The sequence below is a fragment of the Leopardus geoffroyi genome, chromosome C1 (assembly GCF_018350155.1).
Source record: "Leopardus geoffroyi isolate Oge1 chromosome C1, O.geoffroyi_Oge1_pat1.0, whole genome shotgun sequence".
NCBI lineage: Eukaryota > Metazoa > Chordata > Mammalia > Carnivora > Felidae > Leopardus > Leopardus geoffroyi.
The window spans coordinates 206,854,419-206,873,200 of record NC_059328.1 but is presented as its reverse complement, the minus strand read 5'-3'; the positions used below and the strand labels follow the sequence as shown (position 1 = coordinate 206,873,200).

At 42.2% G+C, this 18,782-nt stretch overlaps 1 protein-coding gene across 8 annotated transcripts in view; it reads right to left on the bottom strand.

Annotated features, from left to right (window-relative positions):
* Positions 1-18,782, bottom strand: part of ACSL3 (acyl-CoA synthetase long chain family member 3) — a 76,974-nt gene that overhangs the window by 25,269 nt on the left and 32,923 nt on the right. For 4 of the 8 annotated variants that reach the window (XR_006713188.1, XM_045481447.1, XM_045481449.1 and 1 more), the window contains 3 exons: positions 10,958-11,375; positions 1,845-2,022; positions 247-356 (listed from right to left, as the gene is read on the bottom strand). Coding sequence is in view for 7 of the 8 variants with exons in the window: in XM_045481447.1 (XP_045337403.1) it covers positions 247-356; positions 1,845-2,022; positions 10,958-11,335 (666 nt within the window). In the remaining variant the exon portion in view is untranslated. Of the gene's footprint in view, positions 1-246; positions 357-1,844; positions 2,023-3,055; positions 3,117-10,957; positions 11,376-17,695; positions 17,801-18,782 lie in introns of all 8 variants that reach the window. The other 4 variants (XM_045481451.1, XM_045481452.1, XM_045481448.1 and 1 more) reach the window with 3 other exon arrangements.

The window sequence follows — 18,782 nt, the reverse complement described above, 5'->3', positions numbered from 1 at the left end:
TGACCCCTTCCCCTTAGACACGGGCATATATATTATACTTACCAATCACTCTGAAACTCTATGCACTACTTATACATAAATACAGGCAAAATCTACTTTTTCTAAAGGAAAGGAATAAAGTATGATATTCCTAAAAGTTTACAAAGATATTCAGGATTTGAAAGGTCATAACAGCATCAGCATTAGAGCCCAAGACACTGAAAATTCTCAGGTTTCGGACAGTTACAAAATAACTGCAGTCCTCACCTTCAACTTTGTTTGCAAGAGTTCTTTACTGGTAATGATGTTGGTCACCTCTGTTTCATTCAATCCATGAACAATAGCCGGACCTCCTAGAGTAGCATACAATGTAACAACTACAGGGAAAAGAAGGGCAAGTCAAGTGTTTGAACATTTCATGGAAGTACCAAATATAAACAAAGTCTCTGAAAGTGGTCATGAATCATAGTGGTATACTGAGCCCTAAATGTAACAATCCACGGCTTATCACATAACTGTGCTACGATTTTCTAAATTATTTCAATATACTAATAAACATGCCCACTCACTCACCCTTTCCTACCTAATTGCTCCCCCAAGATTTCCAATATTTTATAACAAAAAAATTTGAGGGGTGCCTGGGTGGCTCAGTCATTTGAGCATCTGACTTTGGCTCAGATCATGATCTCATGGTTCACGAGTTCAAACCCTACATCGGGTTCTATGCTGACAGCTCAGAGCCTGGAGCCTGCTTCGGATTCTGTCTCTCCCTCTCTTCCTGCCCCTCCCCTGCTTGGTATCTCTCTCCCTCCCTCTCTGTCTGTCTCTCTCTCTCTCTCTCTCTCAAATATAATTTAAAAAAATTTTTTTCTTTAATTTTTTTAAGTTTTGTTTCCCCTACAGATGTTGCTCTGGGATGCCACAATGGAAGGGATTATATTTGACTCCTAAAACGTCAAAGCCCTAGTTAACTACTTGGTACGAAAATAAGAAAAAAGAAAATAAACCAGTAAGACGCACTGAGTACCGGGTTGATGGTGTGATATGTTAACATGAACAAATGGCAGTACTACTTACTCTAAAGTAGAAAACTAAAGAAAAACATTCTAGAAACGCTGACATTTAATGATGATCCTGTGGGCTTTTATTTGCTTTCTGCCTAACTGACAGAAGCTAGACTTAAAGTGACTTTGAAAGCTAATTATTTTAAAGCTTCTCAAAAGAAGCATACCATAAACCCGAACCTATGAAAGCCAAAGGGTATGTCAGTTTTTTAAAAAAAATATCTACAGCAGGAAACCTGATAAAAGCGTCATCTTTTCTGTTTCATCTGAAAGGTAAGTCAACGTCCAGACGTCACGTCACGTTTTGGCACCAAGGCCTCTGAGCTAAGCTCCCGGGACGACCTCACGGGCTGGGGCCTCAGGGTTGCCACTTGAATTACTACAATATAAAAACTCCCTATCAATGAACTTGCAGTTGGGTTCGAGTACTGACGTCACCTGTCACTGCTAACAGAAATGGCACAACAAAGTGACACTAACTTCACAAGAGAGCTCCTGAGAGGACCGGCCGAGCCTTCCCTGACCCACAGGCGTAGGCCTCACTCGCTAGGCCCCGAGCCCCGCAGTCATACGTTCCAGTCCCCTTACCACACCGGCCCCCCAACTGTTCCACACTTGATTCCTTTTCCAAAGTAGACCCACAACTCGAAGTTGTAACAGAATTCTCCCCTGATTAGATGCAAGGTGAAATTAACTTCCGGATTTTAATTTCTTAAGAATGAAATATTTATAAACAAACAATATCCTCTGTCCCACAGTAAGTCAAGTCTGCTCTTCCAGAAGATCAGAAAGCCTACGTACGCTGAAAATTATACATAAAGCACGCCTGTGCAGCAATCATCCATTCGGCCCTGGTTTCACAGAAGATGGCGATGTTGGTCTTTGGTTTCTGACCCAACATCTGTAAGCCATTTCCAAAATTAAGAGCTCTAACGAAGACATCTTCATAGGAGAGCCAATTATAGTGTCCGAGAATAACCTGATAAACAAAAAACATATAAATATCTTTAATGTAACCAAAATACTGTTTTCTAGAAAGAAGCCAAGAGTTGCTCCAAGTTCTAGGACAAACCAGAGTTACGTCTGCATGTAATTTAACTATTTCTTTCTAACAAAAGTTAGGCAGTGTGTTTCAAGTGAAAAAAACCTTTTTGAAAATTAGCTATTTTGTGACATTTTCTATGACAAATCGCATGCTAAATCCTTCACTGTAATGGCGGGGGGGGGGGGTTATTTTCAAAAATCTTCAGAGTTTGACAGGATTTTAAAGATCAATTTTTTTGACCAAAGGATCCTACATTATTAATTCACTTATAGATCATTAACTTAAACAATATAGATGTTAGCTTAAAATTTAGCCTAATATCAAGTACTAAGGGTACCAATATTTTCCTTTCCTTCTATTTATGAATTCCCAGATTTTAATATCAAATGATACAATATGATTCACAAACAGAAACTGGACAGACCCAAGAAAATAGACATATTTATGGCTGTTCAATTTGAATTGCTGTATCCAACCAGGACTAGTTACGTTATTCATCTAAGCCTTAAGTACCAACTGGCACCACTGGGCTTTCAACGTTTTATCTGTGTTTACCATAAGTCTACGTTAGTAATAATCCTCTTTTAGAACTGGCTAACACTTTTCTTTAGGAATTTTCTCCAACTTATTATCATACCATAAATCCCCAATTACCTATAGATTGGATAAAAACCTCCTCACACTACAAATATATACATATAGTTCCCAAACATGGCTGTTTCACTAATACATCTCTCACACACCTTAAAACCATCTAACCACATTCATTTTCAAAAATGCATACATTTAAGACAGTTCTAGAAATAAGAGGCTGGGCGAAGATACAAAAAGGAAAAAAAAGGGGGGGTAAATACTGCCCTCTAGTGTCCTATTCCACAATGTACTTAAGAAATAAATTCTTAATTTTGATGGTTAAGGCAACTGGATTTAAAATATTTATTTAACTTCAGTGGTTCCAAACTCTCACCTTGCTCTGCACCCCCATGAAATGCTCAGCACGGGGAGCTCCAATGACTTCAAAAGGAGCTCTGTGGGGGTGAGAAGACAGATGAGAATTTGGCCAAAATGTGCAAACTGGATTACAATTATTAAGAATTTTATACTCCAAAGATAAGCATGAGCTACCTCTTAGATTCCAGAATCTAAATGATGAGCTTTGTAAGTTTCAGAGAATGTGTGTGTTCTGAAAGGTATTACCTGTATAATCCAAGTATTTAAATCCATATAATGGGGCCACCATATGGCAAAGAAATCAAATCACAAATTTAACTGAAGTGTAACCATACTGAATTTCACTAAATTCTTGAAACCACTGAATCTTCTATCTTTCCCATCAAGATTCCATTTAAAGGCCCCTACCCACCCTGCAATTTTGTCTTTTACTGGAAAAAATTTCCAATTCTAACTTTGTCCCTATGGTTAGCTCAAACCTGAGATTAAATTCATTTATTTACTCCCTGCCCACACTGCTAAAAAGAACACCCAACCTCATTCTATCCAGGATCATAGACCCAGCAATCCTATTATGCTTCCCTGCTGTATTCATTTTCACTCCCTCTGAAATGGCTACTTGAAACCTTCTCTCCACTCAAATATCCTCTGCCCCACCCTCTCTCCCTCGCTTCTCCACTTCCAGCTGACGGTACGATCTCATAGATCACTGAGAAATTAGAAATGCAACAGGAATGACCTTATCTTCCTACCACCAAGTTTAACAGCCTACATACATCTGTGTCCTTGGTCTCTGCAGAATCTCATCGTATCACAATGGTTGAAGCACCCCTAGCAAAAGCCAAACTTACAAAGACTTTACTTCAAGGCGCTTCCCAAACTTCTATCTCCAACCTTAACCACCTCTACTTGCATAGCCAAGTTCAAAAACCTTACCCTGGCCTACAAAGCCCTAGGACCTAGCCATTGCCAGCGTCTCTGTGCTCATATCAAACCCTCTTCCTCTAACTCAATACTTCCTGTAAATGCTTTGCCCTTTCCGTCCTTCAAACAGGCTGGGCCAGGGAAGGAGCTAAGATGAGGCAAGATGGGTGCCATGGGCACAAAATTTAGAGAGGTGCTCGTTCTCAGGGTCAGAATACCTTCCTTCCATTTTGCACCCCAAATGCCTCACCCAACAGGCTGCATTCCAGTTTTAGAGTCAGTGAGTGCACTACCCCGTCCCACTACACGGAAGGTTCATTACCCAGATCTTCGCAAAGGTGGCTCTTCTGTTGTTCAGACCTCCACTAAGAGAGGCTAAGCCTGATCTCCAATTAGCATTATGTCTTCACAGTAGATATTAAATCTTTAACTTACTACTTATTGTCGCTCTTCCTCCAATACAAATGTAAGAGCCCTGAGAAGGGTAACCTGTGTGTCCTGTTCATTACTGTCTCCCTAATGGCGTATAGCTGGCACTCAGTCATTACTTCCTATACGCATAGAATGAGCAGTGTTAATTAAACACAATTTCAATTCACTCTGGGCCTTCAGAGAGTCTTCTGACCCCTGTCTCCTCTAGAAGCCTCATTTTTGAAAAAACTGCTTTTAAAAACATCCACATCCACCTGATCATTTAACCCCTCGAGCTACTTTTGTTCTGGCCACCCTTCCATTGTGCACATCCTTTGCCTGCCACCTCTCAACTATTCTTATCCATGGGGCGCCTGGTTGGCTCAGTCAGTTAAGCATCCGACTCCTGATTTCAGCCCAGGTCACGATCTCAGGGTTCATGAGATCGAGCCCCACGTCGGGCTCTGTGCTGACAGCTTGGAGCCTGCTTGGGATTCTCTCTCTCCTTCTCTCCCCCTCCCCCACTCATCTACACACACCATATATTCTTATCCATGACCCCTGAGACACTAATCTGTTCAATTTTCCCGACTCTGAGTCAGGAAAAGGAATGACTAGTCTGGATAGGTAAACGTCTACCATGGAGCCTTTGAGCAGTTTCCTAATTTGTAAAGTTAGGGGGAACGTTAAGATAGGCCCTACGGCTGCTTTCCTCGGGTGGTTTCCTCTCTCACATTTAATTGGCTTATCTTTATTCTGTGACAGGTGTGACATACACATGTGTAAATATCAGTGTTATCACTCAGACTAACACTGCCCAGAACAGAGAAACTTAATAATTGACTTTGTTCAGGAACATATTGATGATGCTAAGATGAGGGCCTCTTATCTCAAAAGATAAACTATAAAAATAAAGTGGAGGTAACATACAGAAAATTCTGTAAAATAAAAGCACACAATACTTAACTATTCAGGACCCTGACAAATGACACAACCAAATAAAGGTCAAGTTTTCCGGTAGCTAAGGGTTTGACCAGTTGAAGTACCAACTTTTCTTTTACTTTAGCCATTTATTTTATTTATTTATTTTTATTTTTTTTTAACGTTTATTTATTTTTGAGACAGAGAGAGACAGAGCATGAACGGGGGAGGGTCAGAGAGAGAGGGAGACACAGAATCCGAAACAGGCCCCAGGCTCTGAGCTGTCAGCACAGAGTCTGACGCGGGGCTTGAACTCACGGACCGTGAGATCATGCCCTGAGCTGAAGTCGGACGCCCAACCGACCGAGCCACCCAGGCGCCCCTACTTTAGCCATTTAGAAGAGAAGTACTTCAAAATGAACACTTTCCTGCCTTCCTCCACAAAGTACACCTGGTTTCATTTAGCCCTACTCTGTGCGAATGAAGATTATGACAATTTATTGTGAAGGGGCCAGAGGGTGAAAATATTCAGCAGGTCTGGATGATGGGTGATGATCATGAGGAGAACGACGATGAGGAGGAGGGTGGCCAACCTTTGCCAGTGTTCACGCCGTGCAAAGCACACTGCAGCAGCAGCTTGTAAGACTCTCACACTAACTCTTGAGAAACAGTATTATTAGCCCTATTTTACCAATGAGAACACCGAGGCGTAGAGAGAGTAAGCATAACTTGCTCAAAAATCACACAGCCTACGTAGGACCGGAATGCGAACCCGGACAGGCTCATTCCGGAATCTAAGGACTAAATTACAGCGCTCCGAGGATGCTACAGAAGGAGGCGGCTGTCACTGTGCAGGTGAGAACAGTGGCCTGATTGACATTTGTAAAAGATCCTTTCAACTGCTGAGTGTGCGTGGGTTAGAGTAGGGGCAAGCGTGGAAGCAGAAGACCCGTAGAAAGGGGGATGGGGGAACTATTAAGGGGGGAAAAAAATCAGACTCCTGGTTCTTTGGCTCGAGCCATTTGTTACCCGGCGGTGCCTCTCACAAACGGGCTGACCAGGAGAGAAACAAGCATGGAAAGGAAAGCCAAGGTTCTGGCTGGGGAGAGCACTCTAACAACCGAAACACGAACCCTGGCCAAGAGACTGCCCATTGTTTTTTCTATAAATTAGGATGTAAATGTCCTAACGGGTCAGAAAATAAATACCATACACATATGCAAATAGATTTATATATATATATTCATATATATATATGAATGACTCTGGAATAAGCAATAACACAAAAGTAGGCACTGCGGAAGAGGCAAGCTAAGTCAATTTCCAAGAGCAGAAACGAGTATTTCTATGATCTTTTTGGATCAATTTACAAAGAATAGGATAGCATAGTGAAATCTTCTCTTTCTAAGCACTATGATTATATGATCTCTTTTACTTTCTTCTCTCTAATGTGTGTAAAATACAGTGTTTCTGGTGGGTAGATTACTAAATGAGCTGGCCTCATGCTCCTTTTTATTTCACTGTAAAATTATTTTTTTTCTTTGCAACTTTGTTCTATTTCAGGTACATGTATTTTAAAGACACTCTGGAAATCAATCCTTCACTGTTCTTAATTTCCAAAGACCTTAGTACGATGCATTCGATGCATTCGCGGCCAGGAAGGCTGGTGTTGGGAGAGGCTGACACAGGTCCCAGGTGCTCAGAGCCCCGCCGTAGTTTCATACAGCCAGAGGAGACTTCTGGAAAAGCTTGCCAAGCCTCAAGAACATAGCAGCCTCTGCTTCTCTGCCTTTTGTTTTTCTCTTTGTGCCCCCCAAAGAGACTGGTCTTAGTGAAGCAGAAGGCCACACTACCATGGGCATAATCAGAGTAGAATCATCACCACTGACTTCTCTGCTTATCTTCCCTTGGGAGCTCAAAACTGACTTAGGATATGATGGAAACAAAGCTTCAGAGTTCATTTATTTGAAATAAAGGTCTGGGTATCTTTGTTTCAACTATATCAGATACATTCTAGGGTTAATCCCCAAAGCTCAGCCCCCAAAACAAGAAGGAAGGAAACGTAGAGATACTGCTACATCATTGGCTGGCTTTCCCAATTCAAGATTACTGTCAAATAGGGAAACTACTGAATGACGGTACGTTCCATTACAAACACGTCTGCGCTCTAGTTGGGAAGCATTCCGAGCAGAAGCCACATTACCCTAAGCAACTCCACTCTTACATCTACCTAAACACCTGTTGTGAAATGTCCCCCTTTTACTCTGTCAGAGCAGAGGCTGCTTCTGCTGCAATACAGTGGGTGTAAACAAGAAACCAAAACGTGAAAAAAACCCCAGCATGTTTATAACACCCAGTTGAGATACCCACAATCCAATGTTAGAGTTACAACACAGACCGAGAAAACCAGAGTCTTAGCTAATCAGTGGTGTGGCACTTTCTTCTTGAGTAAGGCTAAGAGAAAACATGTGATTCGTTTACTACACACGAAACCTAAAAATTAATTTTTTCCCAATTAGCCTCATTTCAAATACGACATTTTCTATATCAGAGTTTATTTACATAGAGCCCTCCCGAAAAAGTCCAATGAATCACAAATGCCCATCACATGGCAGACAGACCTGACAGTAACATGATACAGACAGAGAAGGCAGCTGACTACAAGTGTTTTCCTTTTCAACTCTCCTATCTGAGTTCAAATATTTCTTTGTTGAGTAAATGAGGACAACAAAGACACCGCAGGCAGGACAGGGAGGAAAAGGCTACACACACACACACACACACACACACACACACGACAGGGAAAAACTTTCCTTGCATCTGTTGTGTTGTTATCTGGCCACGTTGAAGGAGAAACTTTGATAGCTCTAGGATTTTATTTTGTCCTAATTACACTGATACCTGAAGTAAGAAGGAATCTCACGTCTACCATACTGATTTCCTGTTCACATACTTGGAAGCTAGTTTGCTACTGTGAGGACTGAAAAATAGTGCCAGTCTTATAAAATGACTATAACACATGTGCAATTCTGGAGAAAAAAATTAACCCTCCTGCTAAAGGAGGACTTCTGCTACATATGCTGAGATTAAAAACAAAAGAACCAATCTTTGAATTCAAATAGCATTAGATCAACAAACAAAATGAATGTTTTTAAGAGAAGGCAGAGGAGTGGAAAACTTTAGCACCTAAAAAAGTGTTAAGTGTTTTTGGTACCCTGTATAACTGCCAGATCTCTCAAAGACAAAATCAAGGATGGTATTTCATAAAAAGTAAATATGGCAACTAAATATCAGATACCATTATGATAAAATATGTTTTATAAGTTAAAATCTATAGGCTAGAAGAATAAACAAACATAGGTAACTTTATGATTTCCGTTTCAAGAAATGTGCTATTAACTCCAGATAGACCTTAAGTGAACTTAATAGAAAACAATTCATCTAAGTCAGCAGAAGAGCGAATATGCCTTAAAAGTAGAGTGACCCTATCATTTCCCCAAGCCACTACACCGTTAACGTGACAGGCTAAGCAAGATAAAACAAGGACGGCTCCAGGCAAAACAAGATAAAAGATCACTCTGCTTAGAGGGGATGAACACTTACAGGTTCTGTTGTCTAGACTTAAAATCATGTTTTTATTTCTAGGAGTTACTGATGTTAACTTGCTTGCCACCTCCTTCATGTTTAGAAGAAAAGGACTACAGAATTTGTATGGATAAGTGCCGAAATTAACAGGCTGGTAAGTTAAGGAACATCCCAGGAGAAGCTCTGAGTATTTCATTCCATGGTGTGATTATTTGAACTCTCCCCCAAACCTGAGAGGTTCCTTCGTGACTAACAGAAAAAAAAAAAAGCAGCTGGAATCAGGATGTGGATGGAAAAAAGAGTAAGAGGAAAGAACAACTTCGCCTACATACGTACTAAACATATAACCTGACCAAATTGTCAAACAGCTACAGATCATCTTACTGCTTCTAAAAAAATTGTGTATCTTGGGGCGCCTGGGTGACTCAGTTGGTTAAACAGCCGACTCTTAGTTTCAGCTCTCACGGGTTTGTGAGATCGAGCCCTGTTGTTGGGCTCTGCACTGGTGGTGGTGATAAGCCTGCTTGGGATATTCTCTCTCACGCTCTTTCTCTCCCTGCCCCTCTCCTGCTTTCGTGTGCTCTCTCAAAATAAACTTTAAAACAATAAAAAAAATTATCTTCAGTTTTTACCTACTGGAACTTTAAGAACTGCTTATAAGAAAGTCATGTGTCGGGGCACCTGGGTGGCTCAGTGGGTTAAGCGTCTGACTTCAGCTCAGATCATGATCTCACGGTTCCGTTTGTGAGTTCAAGCCCAGCATTGGGCTTCACATTCTCTCTCTCTCTCTCTCTCAAAAATAAACATTAAAAAAAAAAAAAAAAAAAATCCTGTATCCAAATTCAAAACCAGCATTTTCATGCCCTTTCTGTACTCCCTACCCTTCAGAGTGTTGTACTGCTTGGTGATATGTACTATATTCATTCATATAATTTTGTCCACCAAATTCTCAAGACAATAGTACTAATGCAATCTAGGGCATTTACCCCAGATGCCACAAGCTATCTACACACATGTGTTTATATGTGCACACACATTCAATTTATCCTCTTGATAAGTCTGAGAGCTGGCATTTACGAAGTATGGAGCAGGTTCTAATCTTCACTTTACTACTTGCTAACTGAAATGTCCCCGTGTACATTCTCCATCTATGCCTCTGTGCTGTCATCTGTCAAATAACAAGGATAACACTAACTCATACGGCTATTTTAAGTCTTAAATAACTTGATATATGTAAAACACTTAAAATAGCCTGACTGCTACGAAATGCTAATAAATATCAGCAATAATCATTATCTTCACGTTCAGATAAAGAAACTGAGGCCGATTTGTTAAATAACTTTTACAAAGTCACGCAGCTAGTTAAGTGGCAAAGCTGAGATCCAAACCCACAGTGTGGATCTGGAATCCAGGTTCTTAACCACTATCTTTATATTTTCTCTAAGGATATTTTATCCTGTTTCAAATCAACAATGGCAGGCTTGTCTATATTTATGGAAATTTTTTCTTTTTCTAATTTTTTTTTAATGTTTATTTTTGAAAGAGTCAGCACAGAGCCTGATGCAGGGCTCGAACTCACGGGCCATGAAATCATGACCTGAGCCGAAGTCAGATGCTCAACCGAGACACCCAGGCGTCCCAAAAAAAATTCTTTACAAAACACGCAAGTGCCACTGTCAAAGTACCAAGACATAAAGCCCCCAACAGAACCTACATTAAAATCAGAAACAGCAGGCCCCACATCCCAAAACCCAGAACCATCTCAAGCACACACAAGCGCTTGTGTAACTACCCAGGAATATGGTTTCAGACCCAAAACTGCTCTAGACATTCTATTCCAAGCCACGTTAGACATTCAGGCTCAGTGGGCAGTCTCAATGGTTTGTGAAAACTCAGACCAATCTGTGCAAGAGAGTACAGAAGGAGATCAGGGCACAGTCAGGTCCCCTTCCTACCCTGCTCCTCCCGCCACATCAGCAACGTCCAAGAGAAGCAGGCTGTACCTGTCCCTTGCCGCCATTTCTACAAGCACACTTTACTCAGAGGAAAAACAAAAGGCAATGAAAGATCATCTTACCTTTTTAAAAATTTTTCCATTTGGTTGTACTTCATCTTCCTCATTTAAAATTTCACGTGTCCCCAAGAGTCTTTTGTCCTTAAATTTGTTTTTTGCATACATAAAGACTTTATCTAGTGTATCACATCCGGGGTATAATACGGAGGCCAAACCATCCAAACTGTTAACAGATCTGTATGCAGACTCAGGTTTTGAATTCACAGGCTTTGCTTTAATTCGGTTTGATTTTTCTTGTCTTGTCTCAAACAAAAAATAATATGGAATGTATGTTATAACAGTATAAAGTGATATTATAAAATGTATGAAATACAAAAGAATGGGGTTGATGGTCTGTTTTAGCTTCATGGTAGATGGTTTTGAAGATACGTGGTTATTCATAAGTGCTCAAAAAGTAGAATTAACAGATTTCCATAAGAATCTAGAAGGAAGAGAAAGAAAGGTATTAGTTCAACATCATTTTTAAGTAACTTTAAAGAAAAATCTTTCATATTAGGTGGGCAAATGAAGATATTTTTTTCCAATCAAGCAGCAGCAAGTATTGGCCTCCAGCAATGTTCTGTCCACCCGATACAGTACATGTGAGTGTCTTCCAAGTGTCTTGTATCTCTTTCCACATCATTCTATAAACAGGTGGCTTTTCCAACCTAACCCCAAGTGGTGAAGAAGGAGCAAGCCAGAAGACCTACATCAGAATCCACACCAAAAACGTACCGATTTCCTCTTCCTGGCAATCTCCTTACTTCCCTAGGGAACGCAACGGTATACACCATTTCCTCCCTCGTGGCTCGGCAGCCACTATTAAATAATCACTGCATTCTTTCCCAGTGGGCCCCATTCCCTCTCTCTAGGCAGCAACAAGCAACTGGAGTTGGCAAACAACACAGAATCCACTTCTTGTGTGATATTTTCCAATTTAGGCAGGTTGGATGGTGAAGCAAGGAGGCTGTAAACCTTGGTCTTTATACTTATATCATCAGAGTTGTTGACAATCTACTATGTGTCAGATACTGTCCTAAGTACAGGAAATACAACAGTGAACCTCCTCTCATGGAGTCCACGCAGTCGCTGGGAGCAGCGGACGAACAAATACACGTACGCATGCCAAGTGTCGGCAAATCCCTGGAGGAAAAATGAACCAGGGAAGGGAAACACGAGGTGAATGGGCAAGGCTGGAGAGACGCTCTATGAGGGGCCCACAAGAGCCACCCGGGCTGTGGCAGGGTCCCTCTCTAAGGAACGCGGTAAGGCCTTCTCAGAACAAAGGAAGGCAACGTGCAGTGTGGCCCAATCAACTTCTCTACACATATGCATAGCTCTGACACAACTCTGTAACTTGGACTATGTCCAATCGGACTATATGCGTCACCATATGTGGGACACAAAGAAGTAGAAATTGCATAAAAGGCTACAACCCGTTGTACTCGGGGCTCAGTTTTTCAGGCACGAACCCACTGAGCCCGTGCCGGCACGACGAACAAAGTTGCTTCCTGGACAAAGAAAGCCCCGGTGTCCCGTTTCTCTGTAGGAGAACCCTGTTCTAGGGCCAGTGATATCCGAGCAGAGGCTTACAAGGAAGAGAGAGTGGGCCACATGCCTATCGGAGGGAAACTGAGCACTCGAGAGGAAACACTCCTTTGTGTGGTAGGTAGGTAACAACATCATTTTTGAAGAAACGAAACTGAAGCAAACTACTGACTCCATCCAGCTTCAAACCCAGGGGTTATGATTTCTAGCATGCTCAGCTCCTCTCCCCAACTCCATGCTGTAGAAATTCTATTCCAGGCAAATGTGGCCAAGAAATGTGAGGAAGCTTTACTGCGGGCACAGCAGGCCAAGAACGCTGGGCACCAGTTACCCTTGCCTCAGCCTGTCGATAACGTCCAGACAGAGAGCAAAACTCCAGAGAAGACCAGTGGCGACAGCCGCAGCCCAGCACCTCACTCCCAGAACACAGGCCAGGCTGCTGTCCCTGCCCCTGGCTCTGGAGCAATGGCACACGCGTTCCGCTCAGGCCAAAGCAGGCTGTAAGGACAGAGAGCCCCTTAGCAACCCCCAAGTGGGCTGACTTTCGTCAGAACAGAGAACAGGGAGCTCCGGCCTAGTGGCGCTGAGGAAAACAATGGAGACCTTGGTGAGGAGCGATTCGGCCGAAGCTGGTAGTTCCAAGAGAGCAAGGAAGGAGTAGAGTAAATAGCAGTTTCACGGAATCAGGGAAAAGAGAACCTAAGAAGAGCCCTTCTGGAGTCAGGACAGCTCAAAGAGTGGCCTCAAACACAGCCCCTTTACAAAGGCCATATAACTTGACTGGATCACACGGTGAGGCAATTTACGGCCCAGGGCTCTGTCCAATAAGGCAATCAGCTAGCTATCAGCGGAGAATAACTGCTGGGCGTGAACGTGGCAGAAGTTTAACAAGGAGATCAGAGAAAGAAAATAGTTAAAGAGCGTCCTACTAAAACCATGCTGTCATCCCCTAAAGAGGGCACTTCAAGGGCACTCTGTGTGCTCCCAAGAGGGGGGTGGGGGGTGGGAACTGCAGTGAAATAAGCCAGCCAAGTCACTAAACAAATAGGCAAGCAAGCAGCACAACAGCAAGAAGCCAGGGGAAAGGGGGAGGGGAGTCAGCATTCAGAAATGCTGAAATGTGCAACTTACAGCAAAAAATTATGGGGCATACAAACAGACAGCAAAGGAAGACCCAAACACAGTGGGAGAAAGCAGGCAACAGAAACTGTCCACAAGAGGGCCCAAATGTCAGACTCAGACAAGACATCAAAGCAGCTATCATAAACACGTTCAAAGAACTAAGGGAAAAAATTAAAAGTCCAGAGATGCCTGGCTGGCTTGGTCAATAGAGCAAACGACTCTTGATCTCAGGGTTGTGGGTTCAAGTCCCACGCTGGGTACAGAGATTACTTAAAAAATAAAACCCTAAAGGGGTGCCTGGGTGGCTCAGTCAGTTAAGCGTCCGACTTTGGCTCAGGGCATGATCTCACAGTCCGTGAGTTCGAGCCCCGTGTCGGGCTCTGTACTGACAGCTCAGAGCCTGGAGCCTGCTTCAGATTCTGTGTCTCCCTCTCTCTGCCCCTCCCCGGCTCACACTCTGCCTCTCTCTCAAAAATAAAAACATTAAAAAAAAATTTTTTTAATAAATAAAACCTTCAAAAATAAAGTAGATGTCCAACTCTGCAATTTTACAAGATACAGAACACCTCCAAATTTGCCCACACAAAGCTGGTGAGAAGTCACGACCCTCAAATAGTCCCCAGGCTCTGTTCACTGTTCCACACTGTTTTCTTTGACAAGTCATCTGGAGGAAGAGTCCAGAGAATCTAGATTTATGCCATTAATGGGGACCCATTGAAAGTCTCTATTTAGGAAAACGTCACAATAAAAAATAAACGGTCCTGGGGTACCTGGGAGACTCAGTCAGTTAAGCTTCTGACTCCTGATTTTGGCTCAGGTCTTGATCTTACAGTTCATGAGATTGAGCCCCGTGTCATGTTGGGCTCTGTGCTGACAATGTGGAGCTTGCTTTGGATTCTCTCTCTCTCTCTCTTTCTCTCTCTCTCTCTCAATCTCAAAATAAATAAACATTTAAAAACAAAACAAAAAGACAAATGGTCCTACTACTTCCAGGACATCAGAGCTGCAAAGAATAAAATGTATCTCAATAATCCAGGGGAAGGATGTTACCTAAGTATTCTCCCTGAAATTTTATTTCACATGTCTGTGTTTTGAATTAAAAAATAACACTTTAATGAAAAAAATCTTATGTGCAGATAATGACTGTATGATGACTGTACAGAAAATCCTAACTAATCCATTAAAAAACTAATAGAACTAATAAGCAGCTCAGCAAAAGTCGCAGCGTGGACGATGAATACATACAGATCAATTGTATTTCTATACAGTAGCAATGAACAATCAGAAAATTAGGCTAAAGCAATTATATTTATCAGAAATAATACTTAGGATAAGATATAACAAGAAGTTTACTATGAAAACCAGAAAACACTGTTTAAAGATATTAAAAGACTAAATAAATGGAAAAACATCTGCTATATATGGACTGTAAGACTTACTACTGTTAAAACGACAACATTCTCCAAACTGGTGCACAGATTCAACACAATCCTTATCAAAATCTCTACTGGCTTTGATACAGAATCTTTCAAGCTAAAATTTGCATGGAAATTCAAAGTAGCCAGAACAGCCAAAACAACCTTGAAAAAGAACACCGCTGGAGGGGTCATACATCTCAATTCCAAAACTCAGCACAAAGCAATAGTGATCAAGACAGGGTAGTACTACTAGCAAAGGGATTGAGGGGTGGGGGGATAGAGATTTTTAAACAAAGGACACCACATAATTTGAATAAGCACCAGAAGCAGCAGGAGTTCCAGTGGAGCAGGGTGGGGGTGAGGAGACAGGGGCAGGGCATTAAAGTCAAATCCTTAGGTCCTTTAATGCTGAGAAGAAACTTCATGGGCGTTCCATTGTACATTGCATTCCGGTGTTTTAGAAAATTAGTTAACCATGGGGCGCCTACGTGGCTCAGTCGGTTCAGCGTCTGACTTCGGCTTAGGTCATGATCTCACAGTTTGTGGGTTTGAGCCCCACGTCGGGCTCTGTGCTGACAGCTACAGCTCAGAGCCTGGAGCCTGCTTCGGATTCTGTCTACCTCTCTCTCTACCCCTCCCCCATTCATGCTTTATCTTTCTCTCTCTCTCCCTCTCTCTCCCTCCATCTCTCTCTCTCTCTCTCTCAAAAATGAATAAACATTAAAAAAATTATTAAAAAAAGAAAGAAAATCGGCTGTCAGCTAAAGGCAGCAGAAACATGAGGCGAGGCGATCAGATGAACCAGAGTTGAAAATAACCCTCTGCTCCTGGGAGTAGGGCGACTAACGTGTGTGACGGGAAGCCAGCAGCTAGGATTCCCAGCTCCCAATTGCCCAACTGCCCAGAGGGTGGCAGCAGCCACTGTTCCTCCAGGCCTTCCCAACAACTGAAATCTTTCTTAACACAGTGCAGGTGGATCAGAATCCTAGAGAGGAAAGTCCCGAATGAGAGGAGCTGCAGTGAAAGAAGGGAAATGGCTTGGGTGCCTTCAAGTGAGACAGAGACACGAGAAGTAGCTGGTCAGCAGTTGGATGGCTGGTGGGAAGGAGACGAATGCAAGTCTTGACACTAAGGAGTTTAAGATGCCTGTGAGTCCTCCAAACATAGAAACTATGGGAGTTAAGAGGGATCAGAGCTGGAAGCACACCTTTTAGAGCCATAATCAGATGGAGGAGGACAAGGTAGGAAAGCTCCGAGATCAAGTTCAAGGACAGAAAACTCTGTAGGGAAACCAAAGCCAAGACTGAAGAGCAAAATCCCACTGGCGAGACCAATAAAAGCAGAACCTGGAGAGGGCAGGACCGTGAAAGCCAAGGGTTGGGAGAGCCGAGGAGGAAGCGTTCAGTAGCATCACACGCAGCCTACATGTACCAGCCACATGCAATTAAGACATTTAATTTTTCTAAAATGTTTTAGACAAACAAGGTAAAGTAACAAACCTTTGGCCAACTGCATCCTATTTGCTGAAGGGGCTGTGGAAAATCTAGAACTAGGAAAGCAGGCACAGGTACCCTCTTATGTTGCCTCGTCTTAGAATGAGTATCACCTTTCAGAAAACAAACCTGAACAATTAAATCTGTTCATTTCCTTCACAACTTTTAGATTTCCAATCCACTTTAAGAAGGCCTCGTCCATCCCAGGGTTAAACTACTGTCCTCCTGTATTTTTTCCAGGATTTACATAATTTTTACATTTAGACCTTTAATCATCATGGAGTTTGTTTTTCCACATTGTACAAGGGAGAAAGCCAACTTCTTCTTTCAGATGAATTACCTGAACTGCTTATTAAATCAACCCCATTTTTCTCAATGACCAAAACGTCATCTTCAACAGTGAGTTCTTGTTCACAACCAGATCTGTGTCTAGACATTACTCTGCTCCTTGGACCTGTCTACTGCTTTGTCATGCCTCCAAATACAGTAGATTTACAACAGTGATTCTCAACTGTGATACATGGACCAATCATACCAGAATTGCTTAGAGTGTATTTAAACAGAAGGCTCCTCAGACAGGTCTTCCCATTCTTTCCTCCCTACCCTATAAGTTGAAAACTCTACTGGCAGACTCACTTTTAAACAACCACCATGTAAGTTTTATGTGCACTGTTTGAGAACTACTATTTTAAATATCTAGTAAGACTCACACTCTGCATGTGCTTCAAAACTTTCTTATCAATTCTTACAGATTTACTCTTCTACATAAATTTTATAGATTTAACATTTGTCTGGTGAAACTATTTGAAAATCAAAAGGAAAAAACACATGACAAAATATACAGAGCTGTTATAAATTAAAAAGAAAAAAGAGTCATGCGTCGTAGAGGAAAACAAAAGAAAAAATGCATACAGGTGTGAAGGTCACTGTTGACCTTGAAAATAGCTGTGTTAAGGATCAAAGCCCAACTGGAGAGAGTTTAGGAAAGAAGAGGTGGAGCACTTTAAAGAGGAACAGAGAAGCGGATACTAGGACAGGACAAAGCAGACTCTTTTGTTTTAAAGATAAGAGATAGTTATAGCTTGTCTTCATACTGAGGGCTATGACCCAGTAGAGGAAGAAGAAGATTAAGCAGAACGGAGAGTGAGACACAGCACACAAGTGGAAGAGGCTGGCCTTACAGAGGAACAGGGGCACAGATGCATGTGGGCGGTACCAGGAGCTAGTAGAAGATTCTTTTCTGAGTGCTTCTATCTTCTCAGAGTAATAGGAAGCAAAATCACTGGCTGAAAGGGAGGAAGAAAGAAAGGTATTAGAAAATTAAGGAGAAAGGGGCACCCAAGTGGCTCAGTCAGTTAAGCATCCGACTCTTGATTTTGGCTGGGGTCATGATCTCGCAGTTCATGGGTTCGAGCCCCATGTTGGGCTCTGCACTGACAGCACGGAGCCTGCTTGGGTCTCTCTCTCTCTCTCTCCGTCCTTCTCTCTCCTCTCAAAATAAAGAAAGTTAAAATTAAGGAGAAGTAAAGTATCAAATAATCATCTAGGAGAACAGGAAAATAGACGGAGCAGGAGCCAGTAGGCTCCCTTGGCAGCGCCTAAAGCCCGCCTGAGGTCTGAGTCCTGATGTAAAGAGAGACCCACCCAGCTGTTGTGTGCTTCCCAGCCAAGTTCGGCTGGTGGAGCACAAACGTGAATCAGACAGAGAGCTGCATTAACCCAGGAGAGGGTTTTACCAGCAAGTACCAGAACAAAACGTGGGGAAGGGGAGGAAGACAAGAGAATGAAGGCTATTTCCAAGGCAGTGGCTACAATGACTAATCAGGGAGTTTTAAGCCAAGGGAAGGATAGCCCCTAAGGAGGTAAAGGGTTTGTGAAAAAGAGACAAGATCAAGGCAATCAGGTCCTGCGTTGGGTTACAGAACTGTTGGCATTGAGGTACTAAGAGAGAGCAAGATGGAACTGTCTTACTAAAAGGAGGTGATGGTCTGAATCGAATGCTTGAAACCAACAGTGTAGAAGGCATACAGTTATTGTTCATGAAGAGGACTAGGTTGTGATAACAAAGGGACAGCAAAGGCAGAGTATGAGATCATTTAAGGACAGGAGGTCAAGAAATTCAACTGGGAAGATATTGAAACCACTAAGAATCATGACAGGATAGAAGCAGAGTCATAGCTTGATGTTCAAGTATTTCAGGAATAAGGGGATAGATGACTGCAACAAGAAGGAACAGTAAGCAGTACAATTTAAAGGCAAAGCTTGGAG